At 40.4% G+C, this 23,707-nt stretch overlaps 1 protein-coding gene across 1 annotated transcript; it reads right to left on the reverse strand.

Moving 5' to 3' along the window:
- Window positions 1–1,291: 1,291 nt before the first annotated feature.
- Ankrd34c (ankyrin repeat domain 34C) lies at window positions 1,292–15,090 on the reverse strand. The gene is made up of 2 exons (XM_005366637.3): window positions 14,683–15,090; window positions 1,292–6,263 (listed from the first exon to the last, which is right to left on the reverse strand). Exon 2 carries the CDS (start codon window positions 6,217–6,219, stop codon window positions 4,615–4,617), a length of 1,605 nt encoding a protein of 534 aa, XP_005366694.1. The 5' UTR covers window positions 6,220–6,263; window positions 14,683–15,090; the 3' UTR covers window positions 1,292–4,614.
- Window positions 15,091–23,707: the final 8,617 nt, after the last annotated feature.

Raw genomic sequence — 23,707 nt, forward strand, 5'->3', positions numbered from 1 at the left:
CATGGCCTTCTAGAGGTCATAGCCTTCTAGAGGTCATAGGCTTCTAGAGGTCATAGCCTTCTAGAGGTCATAGCCTTCTAGAGGTCATAGCCTTCCTTGGTCCTTTCCCTTTCTCAGTCCTTTTCCCCACCTTCTTTAGAAAGACCTCTGAAGTGTGCTCCTCAGTGAACCACAACAGCCCAAATGAATTTCATAAGCCTCACCTAAGAAACCCTATATCTACTAAGTAAATATAATGAATGCTAAAGTTGAGAAGTGGGTTGTCCCTGCCCAAACTCATGTAAAAATCTAGCAATCAATGTAATCCACAGAGACAGGTTGGGACCTATAAGATTTTTAGGTAGCAGGGTTCTACCCTCTTAAAAAGATTTATGAGTTTCCAGAAGAGTATCTGTTAGAAGGTGCCTACTCTTTTGTATCCACTCTTCCCTTCTGCATGTGCCCATTTGACCCCCTTCTCTGCAGTGGAGTAAAGAAAGCAGCTTGGGGCCCTTCCTATCACCATGCTCCTAAACTATTCCACCTCTAGAAATGTGTACCCAAATAAATCTCACTTCATTATAAATCACTCAGACTCAGTCTTGTTTTTTATGTTGTGATATAATCAAAATAACAACTGGTACTCAAAAACTTAAGGATCAAGTATTTGGTGTGTGTGTGTGTGTGTGTGTGTGTGTGTGTGTGAGAGAGAGAGAGAGAGAGAGAGAGAGAGAGAGAGAGAGAGAGAGAACCCTTTTATCCCCCTCAGATACAGCATCAGTGCCTAACCACCACTAAGCCCCATCTCCCAATAGCACCACAGACTAGGGACTATGTTTTCAACATACAACTTTTTATAGGACTTCAAATCCACAGATAAAGAGTATTAAAAAGAAAAAATATAAGCCAATTTCATTTATAGATATAAAAATTAAATTAGTTTTGCATTTTATTCATATTTTAACTCTACACTGTGAAATAAAGACCCAGATTCAATTTTAGTATTTCTTTTCAATTGTGACAACCACTTTCTCACTAATAGAATTCTTTTCTACAAAAGAGAAACCAACCATAAAGTTCACTCTTGGAAAAGCTGGCTTTTCACTTTATATGAATGTAAAATATTGAGTCTCTGATAAAGTTGATATTGCTGAGAGATGCTATCAATACCATCCTAAAGACCATAGACCAATCCAAGCATAGTGAGATACTGTCTTAACTGATAAGAAAGAAAATGTACAGAGATAATATTTACCCTTGAAATTTCTCCGAAGGAAAAAAAAGAGAGAAGTCATTTTTATTGAAGGATTGTAATATATCTTTTATTGACATCTTAGAAACATCTAAATGGTTTCCTTGCATGGACTTGGACACATGTTTGCACACATCCTCTGCTTGAGATAGGACAGAGCACTGCAGAGAACCAGGGGAAGCAACATGAGCTACATCTGAAGCACCAACACACACAAAGCAGGAAGGGCACCTCCATCCTGCATGTACAAGGTACCATTTACTGACAAAGTTTTAAGAGAGTTGACAGCAGTTTGTGTCAAAAAAAAAAAAAAAACCAAAGGCTTTGGAATATCTAGAAACCAAACCAAAGTTCTAGACTTTAAACTTCGGGCTCACTTTCTAAATTATATTTAGAAACAACCTAGACACTTAAGTGGATAGATAATTAAAAGTGTAGTTAGAAGCTAACTTATAGAGTGACTAGATTTCCAAAGGGATATGACAACCCCTGACTAGGAAACATGTGTGAATCTAAAACAATTCTTGAAAAGCATTTCTGTGAAGTTCATTGACATGGACAAGAATACTTATTTAAGCAAGATCAGTGGTGTAGTAATTTCGCCATTACATTAGCTTAGGACAGTCTAACTTGACTAATACATCACCAGGAAGCGATGAGATAAGATGCTGTCCTGATGGCTACCTAAAGAAGGCTGATGAAAAGGTCACAACTGGCTGACACTAGCATGAAAATAGCTGATCTTATATTTTAGTTCAATGGTCCAACTACTCTGAATGAGAAATTTATTATTTGGTACTTCTCCTAAGCTAACTAATATGAATGTACCAAAGCTACTACTCAGGATAAATTAGGCTTCCAAATCTTAGCTAAAGGCTTATGAAATTCTCTTCTGGGATGTCTTTTTATCCTGACAGCTAGATTCTACTAGCAGAGGCTAGTTCCAATAGACACGGATCATAGCTTAAAATGTATTAGAAATGTGCAGGTGTGTGTGTGTGAGTGAGTATGTGTGTGTGTTAAACATGCTAAAAGCAGGGCCTTCTCTATGATTCTTTCTTTAGTGCATTCAGAGTTGTTATTTGTGATCGTGTCTACTGAGTGAGAACTACTAGGCGGTTCTGAAAAGCGTATGGGTTTCCCACATTAAATCAAGTTCTTGAGCCCTGATCTTCATGCTTTATGTACTCTCTCCAATATGCTCCTTTTCTGCAAAGTACAAGACCTTTAATACTCCTGTTTGTGTGGATTTTCTAAGAATTCTGAAGGCTACATCTCCAATTCACTTTGTCCTTTATGGCAAATTTCCACCACATACAGCATTTCTTAGGAGCGTTAGTGAGCAACCAAGTCAGTGTTGCTGTCAGAACAGACACATATGGACATGTCTAGAGTTTTTCTGGTTGTTATCATTTGGATGTCAGAATGTCATCTACTGAGTACTGCCAAGATGCTACTGTTCATCACACAATGCCCAGGACATGCCCTCCATAACAGTTGTCAGCCCCAAGTGTGAAAAGTGCCAAAATCCAGTAAGTACTTTCCTGAAAGGAATCATTTTGTTAAAAAAAAAAAATAAACATTTTTGTTTATAAGTATTACTCAAAACTTTTTGGAATATAAATGTAGATGAATTTCTATCATACAACCTTATAGAAATGGTATAAGATATAGATCTTTTGTGGCAGATGCTTTATGTGACAAATGAGTTTTTAGGAATTAGTATTTATAGAATCACTAAGGGTCCCATAGAGACACTCAAATCTTTTAGCTAGACTTGACTTTGTTTTGTATAGGACATTATTTGCTGCCTGATATTTTTGAGGCTCACAGGATCTCAAGAAATAACTAAAGAGTCATCTAATGATTTGTACCTATGGTCCACACAAAATCTGATGCCTCTATCTGCTCCATGATTTAATCTATAGTACAACTTTATAGACATTGTGAATACCATTGCACAGCTGATGTAACGGAGGCCAAAAGTAGCATTGCTAATTTTCCTAAAGTCAAACACTTGAAAGTAAAAACCCTAATCTGTCAGACCCGAAGCCTTGATTCTTCCTATGCATGTTGCCATCTGTGGGGACACCTGAGTTTCTTAACCAATGGACAAAAGCACCTCAGCCCACATAAGAGGAAAAAGAAATGGGGAAAAATGAGGGCTCTAACTCCTCACTTACAATGTAGCTACGTTATGCCAAATGTGCTACATCTCTTCCTCTGTGGGTTTGTTCATACCTCGGAAGAATTACAGAGGTGATTTATATAAATCTTCTATCACGTAGATAATGCAGGTAAAGAAGAAGCCAGATTGCCCTCAATTTACTCAGATCATTGAATAGGAAATGATGGTTTTCACCCCATTAAATGTTCAGGCTTAAAAAAAATCAAACCAGTTCCCGCTGTTTCCAGCTGGAAAGCTACCTACTGTGCTGTTTCGTCTGTACATGTCCTATGGTCATTTATCACTAAGCCTATCATAAATCTCCAAACTGTCTTAATGATAATCAGGAGACATTTGTAAAGTTCTGTTGGGTCAACTAATATCACCTTTGTGTCCAACATAGTTAATAATGGGTTTGTTTAAAAGGGAGTGTTCCACACTATTTCAACATGGATCCTGTGTGGTGCCTCTGATTTCATTTCTGGAGGAATGCTCATCTCTGAATTACCAGCTCCTGTGGCACACAGCACAGATCTGCTGTGATATTTGGGGATTAACAGCACACCCAAGTTAATATGTAACCAAAATACATTAGTGGGAAATCTGAATGCCCTCCCTACATTTTTCACAATGGTCACAGCACAGTGAGAGGTGAGACCCATATGTCAAAACCTCTTCCGTGAGGGAACACTTTGCTTCTCCTTCGCCATGTAGAACTAAGGTATTCAGATACAGAAGTTAGGGGGTATTTTTGAGCTTTTCTGCTTTCCAGAGAAATATGAGAACTTCATTTTTTAGGCACTTTATAGACTACAAATGACGTATTCTGAATACAATCTCATGTTTTAAATTCCTGTTTTCTGCTTTTTTGGCAGAAAAAAACCAACCATTAAACTTGTGCTGTTACCTTCCAACTACAAAGGTAATTTGATTCCTTTGGAGAATTTTTTTCTTTCCGTACCTGTAGCTCCACAACCCAGTTATCCTGAGCTCTTTTGGTGTGTGAAACAGCAACACCCAAGGTTTATCTCAGAAGTAGCCCTCTGAAATAACCCTTGGGTTTGTCTCAAAAGTGACGTTGCACCTGTCACCGTGTTTTCTGAAGCTGTCACACACCATGATTGGGATGAAGAGGTGCTGTGTGGATGTGTTGTTCTAGATTTGGTTTCTTCATTATTCTAAAGACTAGGAGCGAGGGAACTGTTTCTAAGGGGTTCTAGGTCATGATTTCTTCAAAGTCAGAGAGCTGCTTCATCTGTTCAATCTGCATAGAATGCCTTCGAAGAAGTTTCTTTTTACTTCTCAAGTCAACTCTCTTTGGTGAACTTGGAGCAACGGGAACCATAGATTTTAAGCCACCAGCAAGTGGGGAAGCTGGTTTGCTACTGGTTCTGATATCTGGGATAGGTGGGTTTGAATTCACATTTAAAGGGGGAAGAAAGCCAGGCCTCGTGTGAGCAATGCGGTCTAGTAAGAGAGTTCCCGAACCTCTTCTTTCTAAAAGATGAGGGGGCCTGCGACGCACTGAGCTGGGAGATGTGCTGGGTATAGCATCCAGGCACTCCCGAGAGCCATGGAAAAGGGACAAGTGTGAGCTGTTTAGTTTCTTTCTATCTAAAGGTCCTTTGCCTGACTCAATGGACACAGAGTTGGGTGGGTCAGACCCTGGCTGTACATCTAAATCATAGAGGTCATTTTCCAACAGCTTGAGAGATGCTGGATCTTTCAGGACTGTCGATCCTGGTGGACACATCCCACTCTTCTCTAGGTCAACAGGAAGCGTTCCTCTCCTGGCAAGGCGTGGATGGGGAGTCTGGCCTTTCTCGAAAGCTGCTTTCCAGGTAGCTGGTGCTGAGGTTGGAACTTTCAGAACTTGTTCTTGGACTGTGGGGAAAAGGGTGGAGTCTTTACTGTCAATGCTGTTGGCTCTGGAGAGGGGACCCCTTTTAGGGAAAGACATGTCATTGATGCTCCTGATGACCTCATTGTCTGTGCTTGTGCCATGGTTTTCATCCTGGCGTGTGGAGGCTGCCAGCACAGAAGGAGCGATCAAGCCCCAGGGTTCAGACTGGAGCCTCTTCAGCTGGGGCAAGCGGGCCCTTTTAAGGCTAGATACTTTCCTGGTGGGTGATCCAGGCTCATTAAGGGCCTTAGAAGAACTACAGCCACTTTGGTGTCCTGTTTGGAGGATGAAGAAATCATCATCCTTCTCACTGGGTGGAGAACCCAAACCAGGAGCCTTCAGTTCAATGTCAGAAGGAGATGCACACAGTGGTGGTGACTGTCTATCTTCCACTTTGGGTGATGGAGGGACATTGAGATACTGCTTGGTGGTTTTTGTGCCTGAAGATGATTTGTCTGTTGTTATAATAATCACTTCCTTACCTTTGGCCTTGCAGGCATCAAGAAGATGCTTCAGTGCATCCTTGTCATCTGCATTTATTGCATAGACCAGAGCTGAAGCCCCAGTACGATCCTCAAGACTGGGGTCTGCTCCATTCTCCAGAAGTAAGGACACCACTTCTCCCCCAGCTCTTCGGATGCAAGCATGGATGAGTGCAGTCTTGCCAGACTTATCCTGGATATTGGGGTCTGCTCTATTGTCCAACAGATACTTCACCATCTTAGACTTGCTAATACTTTGCTGGTCCACATGCTTAGTAATGCATGCCACCATGAGAGCTGTTTCACCTTTGTCATTGCTTTCATTGATATATGCTCCCCCTTCCAAGAGGAGTCTGGTCAGCCGGAGCCTCCCCAACCATACAGCTTTTAAGAGGGAGTTTCCATCAGTCCTCAACTCAGTGTCGTCATCCATCATGGTGGTTACAATTTAGGACTTCTGAGCCACAGGGTCAATCAGACCTAGCAAAGAAAGGGGAAGAGAAATCATTACACATTCTATTGCTATTCTGTGCAGGACAATTATTTCAAAGTCTAGATACAATCATGTCCCATCCTGATCCCAAGCTGTGTTGCCTGAACTAAGTTATCTAATGCCTATGAATGAGTTTATTCATCTATAATGGGAAATAGTAGTGACTTGTGTGCTAGGGTTATTCTAAAGATTTCTTCAGATAGTGTGCACCTGGCTAGGGGCTGCAGAGTTAAGAGCATTTGTTACTCCTGCAGAAGGCCTGGGTTTGAGTCCCAGCACCCATGTGGTGGCTCACATTTCAATTTCAGGGAACCCAACATCTTCTGACCTCCATGGGCACCAGGCATACCCCTGGTACACATACATCCATGAAGGCAGAACATTCACACACATAAAATAAAATGAATAGCTCTAAAAACGTGTGTAGAATGAACACACACAAAAAGCCGCCTAGCCATATGAAAAGCAATCAGCATAATGTGGAGCACACAGGAACTATTTTTTACTTGCAAGATAAGGTTGTGTTGACTGCTCAGTTAATACAAATATAGAAATAAGTTCCTTTAGGAAATAAACATTCATATCTTTTGTCACTGTTGGATCCTCGGCACTTAGCAGTGATTCACACATAATGAGTAGGCCACTTTACAAATAATCATTAAAAGCATTGTTATTGATGTGGATCAGAATAGCTAGTAGAAAATACACCAACACGTTGATCCTAATTCTAGATAATAGGCCTAGGGAGGGATTCATTTTCTTTCTCTTTGTTGTGTTTCTAAATTAAGATGTATCACTATGATTTTGAAGAGAAAGCAGTAATAAATATGTAAAATAAAGTCAATAAGTCCATTCTTTTCCAGGGTCTAGTCCCCCCTTTTCCCAGCAGATGTCGGAATTCCCCCTTGCCTAATTCACAGTAGCCCCCACAATGCCACATTCTTCCCTCTTGTTGAACTGATAAATGGCAGAGAACAGGGAACGGTGTTGAATTTTTTGCTCACATGTATTGTGAAACAAAGTTCAAAAACCAAAGTTTCCTCCATCAAAGTTTGCCACATTCTAGTGTTATGACTTGTTCTCTCCATACGAGTTGTCTAGTCCATGTGCTTGAGATACATTGAGATACAAATAGGGAGGTATGGGAAAGCTGGCATGGATATCCTGGCCAGCCTATGGGTACCAATTACAGTGATGCATGTCTACAGGAATTACCTCTCCACATGGACACCCTGGGTTTCCAGCTCTCACTGAGTGGACGGCCTGTCATTCTTCCTCATCTGATCTACGCATTCTTTCTATTTCTGTACTACTCAAAGCAATGGCTTCTCAGTTTTCATTTTCTAGAAAATTGGAAGGCAAAGCGTTCTTGGCTGAAACTGAGAAATAAACGCTCATCTTTTAAAAAAAAACTAATGCATAAAAAAGAAAACAAGAGTCTGAGAGATAGCTCAGCCATGCAAGCATTAGGACCTGAATTCCATTCTGAGAACCCATTTTAAAAGACAGGCATGGTAAAGTACACCTGCAATTCTAGAGATGGGGAGCTAACAGCAGAAAGCTCTCGGGGACCTGGTGGCCAGGCAGCCTAGACTAGTTGCTGAACTTCAGGTCCTAGTGAGACACCTTGTCCCCCAAAATAAAAATGTGGATGGCTCTTTAGGAATAACACCCAAGGTTGATCTATGGCCTCTCCACACTCATGCGCATGTGAGTATACACACACACACACACACACACACACACACACACACATACACTCCATCACCATCACAGCCACATCATACCACATTAAGAGAAAGAGATTCATTCATCCATCCCAGTTCCTCCTGGAAGCATTTTACTTGAAAAGTAACAGCATCAATCCCTGTACCTTCTGTCTTCGATGCATTTCCCACTACTTCAGATGCACTGTACTAAAGGCTCTGAGTCTAACCTGCTGCAATTGTGCTTATATGTATAAGCGTTTCTGAAAAATTGCTGTCACCTCAGTACATTGCACAATTGACATATCAACACCTCTTTATTTCTGTCTTCTTCCTCGTCTCTTTTCTTTCTTAATATCCTATTGATCTTCATCTTCTCTCTGTGTACATGGCTTTCTCTTTCTCTGCTGCTATTATAATGATCTCCTTAATGGTGTTCTACCTATGGTGGCTGTGTTAAAGTCTTGCATTGTTTAATATTCAATAAACTTCTTAGTCTCCAGATCGAGAGATCCAAAGCAGAGTTTACAAGCTTTAACTAAATGAAAGGGGATATCCAATGAAAACACTTCTCTTTATTCCATCATGGAAGCCTTTTTCCCCTGACCCTAACTCACCCCCCAGAATCATCTTCCTGCAATGCCAGCTCTTCTCACATTCTGCCTACCTTAAAATGTCAATGTTTCTTAAATACGCCCACTTTTCCCTCTCCTGGCACTGCTCTTGTTTCTAACTATAAGGACTCCCTGCTCTTCTTTAATTATTCATCATCCTCCAAACATCAGCTCAAATGTTACTTCCTTTGTAATCAAGAGAAAAATCAATCAGGATCCAAGAGAGAAAGTTGAGCAAATTACAATGACTCATATCCAGACTATATAAAGAACTGCTCCAAATCACTTCCTCCAAAAGAGGATACACAAATGACCCATGAGGTTTACATGCTCATCAAAGGTACTCAGTCTCATTAGTACTCAAGGAAAATCAAATCAAAGTACAAGGTACCACTCAGTGTTAGACAGAATGACAACCAAAGGATGCAGGAAGTAAGAAACCATCAGGAACCTGCTGGAGTATAAATAGGCACCACTATACTAAACTGAAGCCTACATTCTGATCCAGTCATCTTATCCCTAGACTGACACATACAGTAAACTGTAAAGCGTGGCTACAAAACCTCCTATCCTGGTAAATGAATGAATATCTGACCAATAAATAGACAAATAGCATCATTACTTTTTAGCAAAGCCTTCACAGGCCTTACAACATCTAAATTTTCCATTTTGGAATCTACCTGCTTAATGAGGAAGACTGGGCTATCCCACCAGAAAGGTCAGGTGTTACATAAGCTAACTTCCTGGATGTAGGTGAGACTATTTCATCTGTCTGGTCCCAATCAGCTCCCAGATGATTGTAACTGACCAAGTGAACCCACCTATAAGCTGAAAAAACGAGTTGGAGAGAGAATTCTCCTCTGTCTTCTGAATGTTTTGACCTTTGAAGAACAAGAAACAACACTCCAGAAGATTAAGTTAGTGTGTTTTTGTCTCTGGTTATGTGATTTAAAATTTCTGCTATTTATAATCAAGTAAGTCCTGAATAAAATATCAGTGTTATTTGTTTATTTATTCATTTATTAATCATCAAACATAGGCAGATATGAAGATTTAAGAGATATATGTAATGCAGATATCTAAAATCTAGAAGGAAAGTAGTAAGTTTTTTATGGTATGCTTGCCGTGTACCAAGCAATGTGCTGACCAATGACAATGTCTCTGTGCACTGACACTTAATCCTTATAATGATACTATGAGAAGGATACTAATATTATTTTTTTCTCAAATTAAAGTTTAAACTGGGCATCAGGGAGAGAAAGTCACTTATCTAAAAACCCCCAAAGTGGTACATAGTGGAGTCAGAATTCAAATCCAGCAGTCTTACCTCAAAGTCCATGTTCTTAGGCTCTATGTGAAATAATTGTAGTTTGGTGTAGAACGCTGCAGAATTGAAGACAAGCGTACAGCAGGATGAGATGAGTACCATGAAGAACTAAGGGTGCAGGTTAGGAAAGGAGTCCTAATTAATGCACGATTGGGTTAGCCCTTAAAAATGGGACGGAAGTGTCCTGAACCAAAATATTGAAGGCATTACACCAAGGGTTATAAAGAAAACTGTAGCATATCACAGAAATTCAGAGAGACTTGTGGTATATAGGGTCAGGCGTGAAGAGTGCAGGCATTGGTGGGGTCAGCTAACTAGTAGGACAGGCAACACCCTTTAGACTAGTGTGTGGAAATGTCAGATAGTGGACAGCTGCAAATGAAAAGGTGACATGATCATTGGGGAGAGGATAGAATGGACTGGAAGACTGGGAAGGGCTCTCACAGTACAAGTGCTGAGTAAAGCTAGGGAGAACTCACAAAGGCAGAACTGACCAGTGATACATTTGATGCATGAATCAACCACTGCCTAGCTTCCTTTCATTTGAAATTAATTCTCTTCTGTGTCCCATGAAGTAAATGCTAGGAACACCTAATACTAGGAAGACCTGCGATGTTTACCGGGGGTCTCTAAGCTTGCATTTCTCAGTGAAAACAGCTGACACATTGTCTGAATTTTGAAATGCTGTCACTTTGGCCACTCTAAATGCCATTCTTTTATTTTTAAAACCTCGCCTGGTGCCTGGGTCACTAAAACATGTGCCATGGAAGCATGAGGACCTGAGTTTGAGACCCTGAACTCCTGTGAAAAAGCCACGTGTGGCAGAACACACTTGGAAAACCAGCAATGGGGAGGCAGAGACAGGAAGATCCCTGATGCTCCCTGAACATCCAGGTTAGCGTACTTGGTGAATTTCAGATCAATGAAAGTTGTCTCAAAAATAAAAATACATAGCCAGGTGGTGGTGGTGCATACCTTTAATCCCAGCACTCGGGAGGCAGAGGCAGGTGGATCTCTGTGAATTCGAGGCCAGCCTGGTCTACAAGAGCTAGTTCCAGGACAGGCTCCACAGCTACCGAGAAACCTTGTCTCAAAAAATATATATTTTTTCAAAGAATTAAAGATGAAATATAATCAAATCATAACCTCAAAGAAAATAATTTTCTTGTGTTTCAGAGCAAAAAGTAAACTTAAACATGAGCATTGTCTCCCTGCCGCCTTTCTTCCGATGCTTTGGTCATGCCCACTACACCTGCATCTCGATGATCCATAAGCTTTAACTTATTAACATTATAGCTATGATGAATACTATCATGACTTCCAAAGCACCAGGGCTATAAAATAGATGCTGAAGACTAAAGACCACCAATATCCAAGAGTTAAATCATGCCTCCTGCAAAAGTTAAATCATGTACTGTTTGACTAGCATGACAGAGCAAGGGTGTGCTCCATCCTTGTCCTGAAGTTATACTATTTTCTTCTTTATAAAGTACAGGCATTTTGTGCCCCTTTTCACTCTGAGGGGCCATCTAGCTCAATCTTCCAGACTGAAAAATATGAAGCTAAGATGATGGACTTTGAGCCTTCTCCTCTTTGAACCTAGAATCACTCATTATCACATCTTTCCAAGTCTTCGGCCTAAGTTTTTTACAGACTAAGTCCACACGTTGTAGGCTTGAGGGTTGTGTGTCCTACAGTCATATGCTGTTGGACTAGCAGGACACTTTAAATGTTTTTAGATTTGTTTATTTTATTTCGAGTATGAATGTTTTGCTTGAATGTGTGTCTGTGTACCATGCACTTGCCAAGTACACAAGGAGGTCAGAAGAGGATGTGTAATGACTGTGAGCTGACCTGTACATTCTGAGAATAGAACCCAGGTCCTCTGCAAAAGCAAGTGTTCTTAACTGCTGAGCCATCTCTCCAGCCCCGGGCATGATATACTAACTGTTGTATTTGAATATATTAAGAAGGATTAGTCGTTGTTTAGCATGACAAGGCCCTGCCATTCTCTAAAGTATTACAACTAGCCTTATTCATACATTCATTAACTTATCTGGGTTAAACAGGGACAGGGGCTTGCATATAAAAGCAAAAGGCCATAATGCCACAGTTTCGTCCTTTCTCTCACATCCTATTGCTGACATCTTCAAAGTTGTCAGAAGGATCAAATAAAACAATACACGTAAAGGCTTTTGTTGCTGTTGTTAGCTTTAAGGTGCATATGGTCAAGAGAGCCATCACAAATTATGTAACTAGCAACTACTCAGGTAAAGATGCAGTGACATAATGTCATTCCCTTGATGGCTCCTTTCCTCCATCACAGGTCCAACAAATTTCCAGTTATCCTTCCTCATTCATCATACAAGTAAACATTTCAGTGATCTGAAGTTTGTCACTATGCAAAAGAGAAAGGTCAGTAAATATTTTGTATCTTTAAAATTATTTGTGCCTTACCCCAAAGGTTTAGGCATATATTGTTCTTACTGACCCAGAGCAGACTTCCAGGACTTTCTAAGATATATTTTATATTCATTTGTTTCTTGCTATAGTTCATTTTTTTACTCCTAAACTTCTTCAACTTCTACTGAATATAAGGCTGGTATCTTGTGAATCTTTAAAGAGAGTTTTAATTTCTTTGTGAACAAAATAGAATATAGTTAATATGCATCTATTCAGTTGATCCAAAAGTGGCTTAGAAGTCATCTCTGCCACATGTTAATACTATTTATCTAAATGCTTTTAGTGCTGAAATTGCCAAATTCCAAACTCCAAAGGATATGACAGTCTATAGCAGGGGGTATTGCCAAATAAAGATGCAAGAGAACTGTTTAGAATTTCAGGTATGTTGCTAGGTAGGTACCTAAGGAATTCGAGACACGTCTTCCTTTGCCAAATGAATAGAAGAATCTCCGGTCCTACTACTTCACAGTGTGGTAAGGATCAAATGATAGTCAGTATGTGAATGTCCTGTAAGATGTTCTGCTTAAAACATTCTTAAGGAGTTATAAGCTTGTCTCACATCTTTTCCATGAAGCCCTGCCCTGCTCTGAACCTGGGCCTACAGTGTGATAGTGCTGTTCATTACCGCCTTGTAGCTTTTCCAGCTACCTGCTGCTTCTTACTTTCACCAACCACAGTTAAAGTTTGAGGAACACACACACACACACACACACACACACAATTTCTTACAGGGAATCACTATGCTAACCTTGTAGGCACTTGTTTTTTTAAGACAGTGTCTCATGTATCTCGGTGTGGCCTCAAATTCACAAGTAAAGGAAGATGACCTTAAACCTCTGATTCTCCTATCTTCTCCTCCAGAGTACTTAGATTTTGGGTAGGCAACCATAACCCCTGGTTTTACTGACTGTAATGGTCTTACCCAAGGCTTTGAGCAGACATTCTATGTCCTGAGCTACAGCTCCAAACACATGCAGTAACACATGCAGAATGTCCAAAGCCATAGTGCTACAACTTTGATCCGGTTCTGTCCCTCCAACTCCAAGCTCCGAGCTGTTTCACAGAGGGAACTCTGCTCAGACTTAGGGTTCCACTTCTGCAGGCTGGAGCAGAGTTTAATATTCAGTCAGTTTTAACAGTCCCTGTTTGTATAAACTTGGACAAGTTTCTTAGTCTCTCTTGCTTCAGTCTTTCTAATCTGAAAAAATATGATGATAAAAATAGCATACAGATAGAGATATCACGGTGTATAAAATTATATGATCTATCTCGAGCATTTGGCACAGGTTGTTGGCACACAGTGAGCGGTTTATAATGACAAGTACTTGAGAAAGTTTAGATACACACTCCAAAACTAAGAAGGCCACTTCGTTCAGCCGCAGCATTTGCGGAAGCTTGGAAGGGTTTCTTTGCACCCAGCCTCTTCCTTCTGTAGTCACGGGAAGCAGAAGCCCATTAAAAACTGAACTCCACATTTGTGTTTGCGGTTCAGGAGCCCTGTCTGGCTGAACCAAGGTAGTCACCGCCCACTGCTGATAGAGGTAACAGTCTAGGAGCCAATCCGAGTCACTGGCTCGCTCAAGGCTGCACGGGGCGGGGCGGGGGAGGAGGAGGTGGCAGCGGCGGCTGAGGCTCTGTCCGAGGTGCTGAAACCCGGGGTGCGGCCGCGCCTGGTGTGTGGGCGTCCATTGCTGTCAGTGTCGTTGGACACCTTCGTGAAGGCCAATATGGGGGAAGGAAGGGGGGGGGACCAAGTGAAGTCAGAGCAGTAAATGCCCATGCCATCATCTTTCAGAAATTCTCAGACACAGATGCTCTACGATTTTGTAAATGCCCATGCCATCATCTTTCAGAAATTCTCAGACACAGATGCTCTACGATTTTGTGCACATTTTCAAAATCGCATCTTCTCATTGCCCACTCATCACAGGTTCAAGCAAAAACGTAAGACTTTGCTATGGCTTCAGTTCCTGTAAAAACCCAGACGCCTAAACGCCAGCCCCAATCTGCAATCATTTCCTACAAAAATCTCTGGCTCCTACGCATCTCATCCCCCACGCGTTAATGCAAATGTATGTATATTTAAATTTGTGTATATTTAAATACATATATATTTAAATTAAATCCTTCCATTCCAGTCTCCCACAATTTCCTGTGATAAAAGCAGACTCTCTCCTTCAGCCCCGCCTCCTGCCCTGGCTAAACACCATGGACTTACTTCTGTGGAGCCTCGGGTCTCACCTGGGTGCCTGGTGGGAAAGCCCGTAGGGTACACTTACCCAGTGGGGATGCTTACCTGCTTACCGAGCTAGGCTACCTCGGTCCAGGACTTGGACATTGCCATCACTTCCACAGCTCCACCTCTTGCAGCTTCAGCTGGGCTGCCAGAGGGCTCTGCCTGTCTGAAGCAGGGCCAGAAGCTTGGCTATCCCTGTTCTTGGGGATGCCGTTGAATGCAGACTTACTCAGAACTTCTTCACGGGCCATAAATGAAGCCTCTGTGTCAATTATTCGAATCACTTTCTGCTCTTCCAAGTTGTGGCAGCCAAAGGGAGAGAGGCATTTAATAAGAAAAAGAAATATTAAAGAAACGTGAGAACCCTTCCCCAGCTTGGAGCTGCTGTCTGCAGATCTCCTGCGCAGTCCAGTCCCGCAGCTTGGCTTCTGCTGCCTGACAAGCCACTGCTGCCCGCTGGCGCCTGAGAATGGCTCTCCAGCAGCCAACGGAGAAGGCTGTGTGGGTGGGTGTGAGCGAGGAAGCTGTAAGAGGGGGGGCTACGGGGGAATAGGGAGGTGCCTACCTGCCGCTAAGGGAAAAGGATGCGCTGCCCCGCCCCCTTGTCCCCAGCTCTGGAAGGGATCAGACTTACTTACTCAACAACTTGGCAGGAGCTTTAGATCCCCTGGTGGACACTTGTTGTGCCCAGACCTTGTGGTCTGGAGATTTGAAAAGATCTTCTTTGATCGTCCTGTGGCTCTGCCTGCCTCAGATTTTCTTGATAAATTCCTTGGAATCTCAGGATGGCAGTCCGCAATGTGGAGAGGAGAGAGAATCTGCTTACTTGGCGGTGATTCCCACGTGCATAACTCCGGATTCCATCAACTCCACCCTTTCACCCACCTCCTCCCTACTCCCATGACTTCCCGTGGAGTCATCACTAACAATATTTGTCTTTTAACTAAATTGATTCGTGGCTGCTGTATATCATTCAAAGCAGGGTGCTATAGTTGGAAAATGGGTACCTCCTTCTGCCCAACCCTGTAGCACCCTCCTCCCACTAGTCAGCTTCCAGAGGTAAGCTGAATTTTCTTCTAAATATATACATACACACAGCGTCTGTTTATCCTACCCCCAAACCTCCTACTTCTTCAGTCATTTCTATATTTCTTGGAAATTTTTTATCTCATTTTTATGTCCAATGTTCCAGCACGAAGTTTCAAAATGTGGCCTGCCAAATCTTTCCGATATATTTTTATTGATTATTTGGGAAATTCACACAATGTACTCTGATCACACTCATTTACCAGATACATCCCCTCCCCCATCCCCAATGCCATCTCAAAAGAAGGAAAAAAAAGAGGAGAAGGAAGAAAAAAAAGAAAAAATACACCTGTTCTGAGGAAATCCTTTTTGCATTCTGAATACTCTCTGGTGGCATTTTCTACTACCCTCTCTTCTATTCATTTCATTTTTTAACTTTTTATTCATTTTACATAAAACCACATTCCCCCTTCCTTCCCTCCTTCTGCTCTACCCCTCAGCTCCCCTTCAACCCACCCACCCCCATCCACTCCTCTGAAAGGGCCTCCCACGGGGAGTCAACAAAGCCTGCCACATTAAGCTGAGGTAGAGTCAATTCCCTCCCCCATTGCATCAAGGCTGAGCAAGGCATCCACCATAGGGAATGGGCTCCCAAAAGGCAGCTCATACACCAGGGATAGATCTTGTTCCTGTGGTGGCACACACTTAATCCCAGCACTTGGGAGGCAAAGGCAGATGGATCTCTGTGAGTTCGAGGCCAGCCTGGTCAGCAGGGTGAGATCCAGGACAGTCAAAAATACACAGAGAAACCCTGTCTCAAAAAAACAACTGAGACAGTGGGGCTGATCTATTGGGAGCTCACCAAGGCCAGCTGGACTGTGACTGAAACAGCATGGGATAAAACCAGACTCTCTGAACATGGCGAACAATGAGGGCTGATGAGAAGCCAAGGACAATGGCACAGGGTTTTGATCCTACTTCATGTTCTGGCTTTTTGGGAGCCTAGCCAGTTTGGATGTTCACCTTCCTAGACATGGACGGAGTGGGGAGGACCTTGGACTTTCCACAGGGGAACCCTGACTGCTCTTTGGACTGGAGAGGGAGGGGGAGAGGAGTGGGGGGGGAATGGGAGGCTGGGAGGAGGCGGAAACTTTTTTTTTCTCAATAAAAAATTTAAAAAAAGCAAAAACAAAAATCAAAATAAAAGTAAAAAAAATAGAGTAAAAAAATCCATGTAGCAATGGAAAACACACAGAGAGTCTGGATACTGTATATTATTGTCTTTGAATTGCTTGACTGCTGAGGAAGGAGTAAGAGCTGCTAGCAGACGTTTGATTAAAAATGTTGCTGAATTAATCCAATCTATATATTTTTAAACTGCCTTGACTTTAAAATTTAAATCAAAAGATATGTTACTTTGGAGAAGAGGTTTTGCCTTTGTTTCCACAGGAAGTGAGAGGCTAAGGATTCATTCTGGGTTAAGAAAAATAAGGTTTGATTTTGTAAGACCCCCTGGCAAATCTCCAATGGGAAATAAATGGCCAAGATGATCCAATGTTGCAGAGGAGCTCTGTTGGCATTTTCTCTGAGTTCTATATCCAGAACAGCCTCAAGACTGCTGGCTGAGATGATCCAGCCTGAAAGAATACTCCAGTCAGGAGTTGACTATAATCCTAAATTTTCTTTGGGTCCCCATAAGATCATCAGTGCCCTCAGTCAACAGGAAGTAGCCTAGAAAACTACATCCAAAAAAAGTTAAAAAATTAAAAAAAAAGAAAAGTACATCCACATTCCCAAAAACAGATTATAGATGTTTGTCTTTGTTTAGAATGTTGGTTACAAGTTGATACGGACAATGGTCAGGAAAAAAGTTAAACAAAGGAGATTAGATTCAGCATTCTAGTTTTGAAAAGAAAAAAGGGGGGGGGAAGTGCTGTGGATTAATGCTTTTGTACCCTGTGAAGATTTGTCACTTGTATTGGTTTAACAAAATGCTGATTGGCTAGTAGCCAGGTGGGAAGTTAATGTAGGGCAACCAGACTAGGAGAATTCTGGGAAGAAGAAAGACTCAGTCTGTAGTCACCAGTCTGATGAAGAGGAAGTAAGATGAGAATGCCTCACTGAGTAAGGTACCAAACCACATGGCTAAATATAGATAAGAATTATGGGTTAATTTAAGTGCAAGAGCTATTAGACCAACCAGTTTATAGTTGATATAAACATCTGTGTATTTTGTTGGGACTGAATGGCTTCAGGAAGGGTAGGACAGAAACTTCCACCTACATGTTCCCTCTGCCAGGGGCCCATCAAACAGACCAAGGTACACAACTCTTGTGCACATGCAGGGGGCTATGCAGGCTACCCAGCTGTTCACACTTACTAGAGGGCTATCAATTTTACTGCTCTTTTTAAATGTATAAATACTATTTCCTACTGTGCCTTTATTAGTTGGTGGTTCCATAGTACCTTCTCCAGAAGTTTCTTCCATTCCCTATGATACTATGTGCTATAGTATCCAAACTCTGCTTGGCCATGCTTGTTCCTTTATGCAAGCATACTGCTGGATTCTAGTGGTTTACTTACGTGAAGGTAGTTTTTTTCATCCCTATTAATAAATTGATGTTTGTTAAGGATAGTTGATCTCTAATTGAGCTTTAAAAAGGATTATGCTAATCTAACAGATTAGCATTCCAGTTTTTTCCTCAGAAATATTTAAATTATTACCCTGCTTATCTATTCATCGAGAGTTTCTTAGATGACCCTCAAAAACCATCTGCGCTTTGTAGATTTTAAAAGAAAAGATTGTCTTTTTACTATCTCTTGGAAAGCATTGATGACTGCTGGAATATTCATTTTTTTTCTCTCATTGAGTCAGTTTTGAGTGTGTGTTTGCTTGAAAAGACAGACAATTTCTCTCATATTTAAACTGTGGTTTTCCACTTACAAATTGTTCTCTCAGAATTACTCATCTTTGAGTTGGATCTTTGGCCCCATTTTATCACTAATGTCATATTCTCACTCATTATCTTTGCCATTTATAACTAGTATTATTTTGCTATACTTGAATTGTCTGACTTACATAATTTTCTTTTTATAGTTGATTTATATGGCCATTTCAAAATATTCAATGAGTATTTTTTCATGTCTCAAAGAAAATGTGGCATTTATGTTATATGTACAAATATATCCTTTACATCTTTGTTTTGTGCTATGAGGAAGTACATTCTATTGGATGAGAACGCAGATCATGGAGACAAACAGCCTATATTGGAATCTCTGGTGAAAGAAACACTGAACTCACTCTTCATGCCCCAACTTCCCACGGTGTAAAATGGTAAATTACTAGGTCTGTTTATGTGTTAGCTATGCCTGTTAGTATTAACCTATTAATACTAATCTATTAATATTTTTAAACAAGCTGCTATAGTATTTCAGGATATTTGAAAGATTTTTTTTTTTTTTTGCAAAAGCAAAGTTCATTGAATCTGGGTCGTATGATCTCATTTGCCCTCCTAAGGGTGCTCAGATTCAGCTGTGAACAAGACATATTGCTCAAGACTCATCTTTTTTTTCTCTCTCTCTCATCCCCCATGTGTTGAACAAGACATATTGCTAAAGACTCATCTTTCTCTCTCTCTCTCTCATCCCCCATGTGTATGTACGTGTGTGTTCTTCTATTCTATGCCACCAATGTCATATGTGACAGTATGAAGCAAAGCTTCTCAAACTACTCCAAATCTGCTTATCAGTGAATAACACAACCACTTTCTTACCCATGAACCCTTTGTACTGGACCCTCTTGATCGATTAAAATAATGATAACAATGTTTTAAAGCTAATACAAGCAATAGAATTTTAATAATCTGTATTTCCAGCCCCCTGTAACCAAAGGTGTTAGAACACTAGGTCTGTCGATTTTGTTTTCCCCCCACTGTGTGCTATTTGAGCCCTGCAGATTGTTGCTATAACGTGTTGTTCCTGCTTTCTACTATCAGTTTTCTAATTTCAGTTCTTATGGAGACACTTTGACTTTTCTGCAAGATGAAAGTTCTCGACCTCATTTCACTTCTTTCCATGCTCCTTTCCCCAGCACCATTTGTTGCACCAGCTTTTCAAGGTGTAATTTTAACTCCTTTGTCATGATTAGATGCCTGTAGCCATGTGGGTTTCTTTATGATCCTCCATTCTATTCCACTGTCATTTTTGTCTGGTTTTGTGCCATGATGTGTGCTGTGGCTCTGCAGTATGATTGACCAGCAGGTGTTGTGATACCTGCTCTTTCTCCTTTCTATGCTTTATCTATTTGAGATGTTTCACCATGAACCTTCAGATTGCTTTTTCTAGCCCTGTGAAAGATGTCATTGGAGTTTTGATGGAGCTTGCAATAACTATATAGGTTCCTTTAAGTGACAGAGCCATTTCACAATAGGAGTTCTACCAACCCATGAGCATGAAAGGTCATTTGTCTTTTTCAATTTCTCCGTGTCTCAAAGGTTTAGTTTTAGATATCATCTTTATGTAACCTTTTTACTTTTATTTGGTCTGCATTATTTTTGTGGGCTGTGTATAGAGGTCAGAGAATAACTGTCAGAAATTTGTTCTCTCATCCTACCATGGAGTTCTGGGGAATGAACTCAGGTTGTCAGGCTTGGCAGCAAGTTGTCCTACCCCCTGAGTCACTTCACTGCTCCTATTTCTTGATAATTTTAAGGGTGTTGCAAATAGTATCATTTTCCTTATATCTTTCCTTGTAAGTTCATTACTGACATTTTAAAAGTTACTGACTTGGGCTTTTTATAGATTTTAATTTTTACTAGTGTGAATGTTTGCCTAAATATATGTCTGTGTGCCATGTGCATGAAATGCCTTTGGGACTGTTTGGGAATGGAGTTACAAAGGGTTGTGAGCCTCCATAAGGTAGCTGGGAATTGGATCTGGTTCTCTGAAAGAGCAATCAGTGCTTTTAATCACTGAGCCACCTCTCCAGTGTGCTATTCGTTTTAGATGTTGATTTTGCATTCTGATATTTTGCTCAAATTGTTTATTTAATTGGTTTTTGTGATGGAATTTGTCAGGCTTATTTAAGTATAGGATAATGTCATCTACCCGCGGAGGTAATTTTACATCGTCCTCTCCTGTTTGTATCCTATTTATTTCTCTTATTGTTCTAGCTAAGATTTTGAACACTATATTAAATAAGAAGAGAAAGAGTCAGAACTATTGTCTTGTTCCTGATTTTAGAGGAAATTTTTGGTTTTTCTCCTATCTTGGTTATAGATTTCTTGTGCCTAATCTTTATTATGTAAACGCATGCTTCCTACAGTCTTGGTTTCCTCTGGACTTCTAATATGAAAAAATAGTGAATTTTGTTGGAGACCTTTTCTACATCTATTGAGATAGTTGTGTGATTTCTGCCTTGAGTCTGTTTATGTGTTGTATTATAGTTATTAATTTGTATGTATGCACTATTCCAGTATCTCTGGAAGGAAGCAATTTGTTTATGGTATATAGGCTCCTTAATGTGCTTCCAAGAATTCTACTTAAAAATTTATGACTAGCCGGGAGGTGGTGGCACACTCCTTTAATCCCAGCACTTGGGAGGCAGAGGCAGGAGGATCTCTGTGAGTTCGAGGCCAGCCTGGTCTACAAAGGGAGTTCCAGGACAGGCTCCAAAGCTACAGAGAAACCCTGTCTCGAAAAAACCAAAATAAGCCAGGCGGTGGTGGCGCATGCCTTTAATCCCAGCACTCGGGAAGCAGAGGCAGGCGGATCTCTGTGAGTTTGAGGCCAGCCTGGTCTACAAGAGCTAATTCCAGGACAGGAACCAAAAAGCTACGGAGAAACCCTGTCTCGAAAAATCCAAAACAAAAAAAAAATTATAACTATAGTGCTGGAGAGATGGCTCAGAGGTTAAGAGCACTGGTTGCTCTTCCAAAGGTCCTGAGTTCAATTCCCAGCAACCACGTGGTGGTTTGCAAACATCTGTAGTGTGATCTGGTGGCCTCCTCTGACCCGCAGATATACACACCATATACATAATAAATAAATAAACCTTTAAAAATTTATAACTATATTCATTGGGAAATCAAATTGCAATTTCCATTTTTATTGTGCTCTTATCCAGCTTGAGCATCAGTGTAACTCAAGCTGGTCATGTGTATTTGAATTTATAAGTAAGTGTCTCTCATGTTGAGATTTCTATCTCTTTATCTAGATTTAGGAAATATTATGCTATAATTTCATTGAATATATTTTTTATGCCTTTAGTTTTAAATCTCAGTTTCATCTTCTATTCCACAGATTCTTAGATTTGAACTCTTAAATAAATTCTATAGTTTTTGGATAATTGGTGACTTTCATTTTTTTTTTTTTTAGTTTTTTAATGTGGCATTTCCTTGACCTTGTCTCCTTCTTTAATCTTTCTTCAGCTTAGTCAAGACAATATATGATGCTTTTAATTGTGCTTTTCTTTTGATTTGCTGAATTTTACATTTATGTTTGTTTGTTGTTGCTACTGCTGTTTAAAATTGTAATCTCTTTTCTGATTATTTTTCTTTCATGTTTCTTATCTTTCTTATCCATATTGTTGATTTCCTCATTTTACTGATATCTTCCTCTAAGTGATTGACTTCCTCTCTAGATTCTATATTTTATCTGCCTGCTTATTTGTATCCTTTTTGGAATCATTGATCATTTTTAAAAATAAACTTTTGACATCTTTATCCAATATTTTGCATATTTTAGTATCTTTAAGTATAGTAGTTGAAGAGTTATGAGTTTTGGAGGAATCACGTATCATTATTTTTACATGCATCTTGTATTTTAATTTCTGGGTTTATTTGGGAATGTTTGTGGCTGTTTTTATTGAGGAGCTTAACCTGGAGTACATCTCAGAGTAGAGAAAACAAATTGCTGGAACAACATCAAACCACACACTTAAAATGGATTAAAGCCCACAAATATATCACTAATGACTATATATCAGAAAATGACAAAACTAATGTTAAGTGTAATACAGATTTAAAAATCATTTAGGATAGTGAATCAGGGAAAGTGAAAGTAGTTGAGTAGCAAAGTAAAATGAAAGAAAGGAAAAAAAAAGAAAGGAAAAGGGTGTAGTGAAGCCAAAAACATGAAGAGATTTAGAAAATTAAGTAAAAATGGTAAAAATATTTCTCAATAATTAGAACCTTTAAAAACAAAGATAGCAAAGATAAAAACTAAAAACAAAAGAGCTTTTTAAAAATAAAGCTCAAAATATTACTAAAAGTATAGCAAAAAGAAAAACCCATGGGAAATGCAGAGAGAAATGGAAAGGAAAATAAAAGATTGTCCAACAATGAAAAGAATGCATAATCAAAATTGGCAGATAGGTGGCTTTAAAGCTATGCCCACCCTTGACACTGGGCTCAGGGTGTCAAACCCCAGGGTGACCTCAGCTGATGAGATTTGTTCCTGACTACTGAGGGTGAAGTCGCCTTCCCCGTGCATGCATGTCATTGTCTGAACCCAGCCCACTACTTTCACTTTTTGGCTTGCCAACACCGAGGCCCTTCACTCTTCATAACTATATCCCTGGGTTATCTCTTGTCTTCGGTTTGTGGCAGGTTAATGGTGTTCTCTGTTCTCTGGCCTCCAGGGTAACACAGCTTTAAACAACAGGTTCTCTTTCAAGTGTGGGGGTGGGGGGAGGGCACCCAGCAACCCCACTCTCAGTTTTACAGGGTGACAAGTGGAATTACTTTCCACTATTGATGATGTGCTCAGCAGAGAAATTACTTTCCCATCAAAATTTTCAAGCGCCTTTATCGAAAATCAGGTGTTCATAGGTTTGTGGGTTAAAGTCAGGGTCTTCTATTTGATTCCATTGGTCTACTTCTCTATTTTTATGCCAATACCAAGCTGTTTTCACTACTGTAGCACTGTAATAGAGTTTGAAGTCAGGGATGGTAATGCCTCCAGACAATCCTTTATTGTATAAGATTGTTTGGGCTATCCTGGGTTTTTTGTTTTTCCATATAAAGCTGATTATTGTCATCTCCAGATCTGTGAAGAATTT

This window comes from Microtus ochrogaster, unplaced genomic scaffold (genome assembly GCF_000317375.1).
Source record: "Microtus ochrogaster isolate Prairie Vole_2 unplaced genomic scaffold, MicOch1.0 UNK12, whole genome shotgun sequence".
Lineage (NCBI taxonomy): Eukaryota > Metazoa > Chordata > Mammalia > Rodentia > Cricetidae > Microtus > Microtus ochrogaster.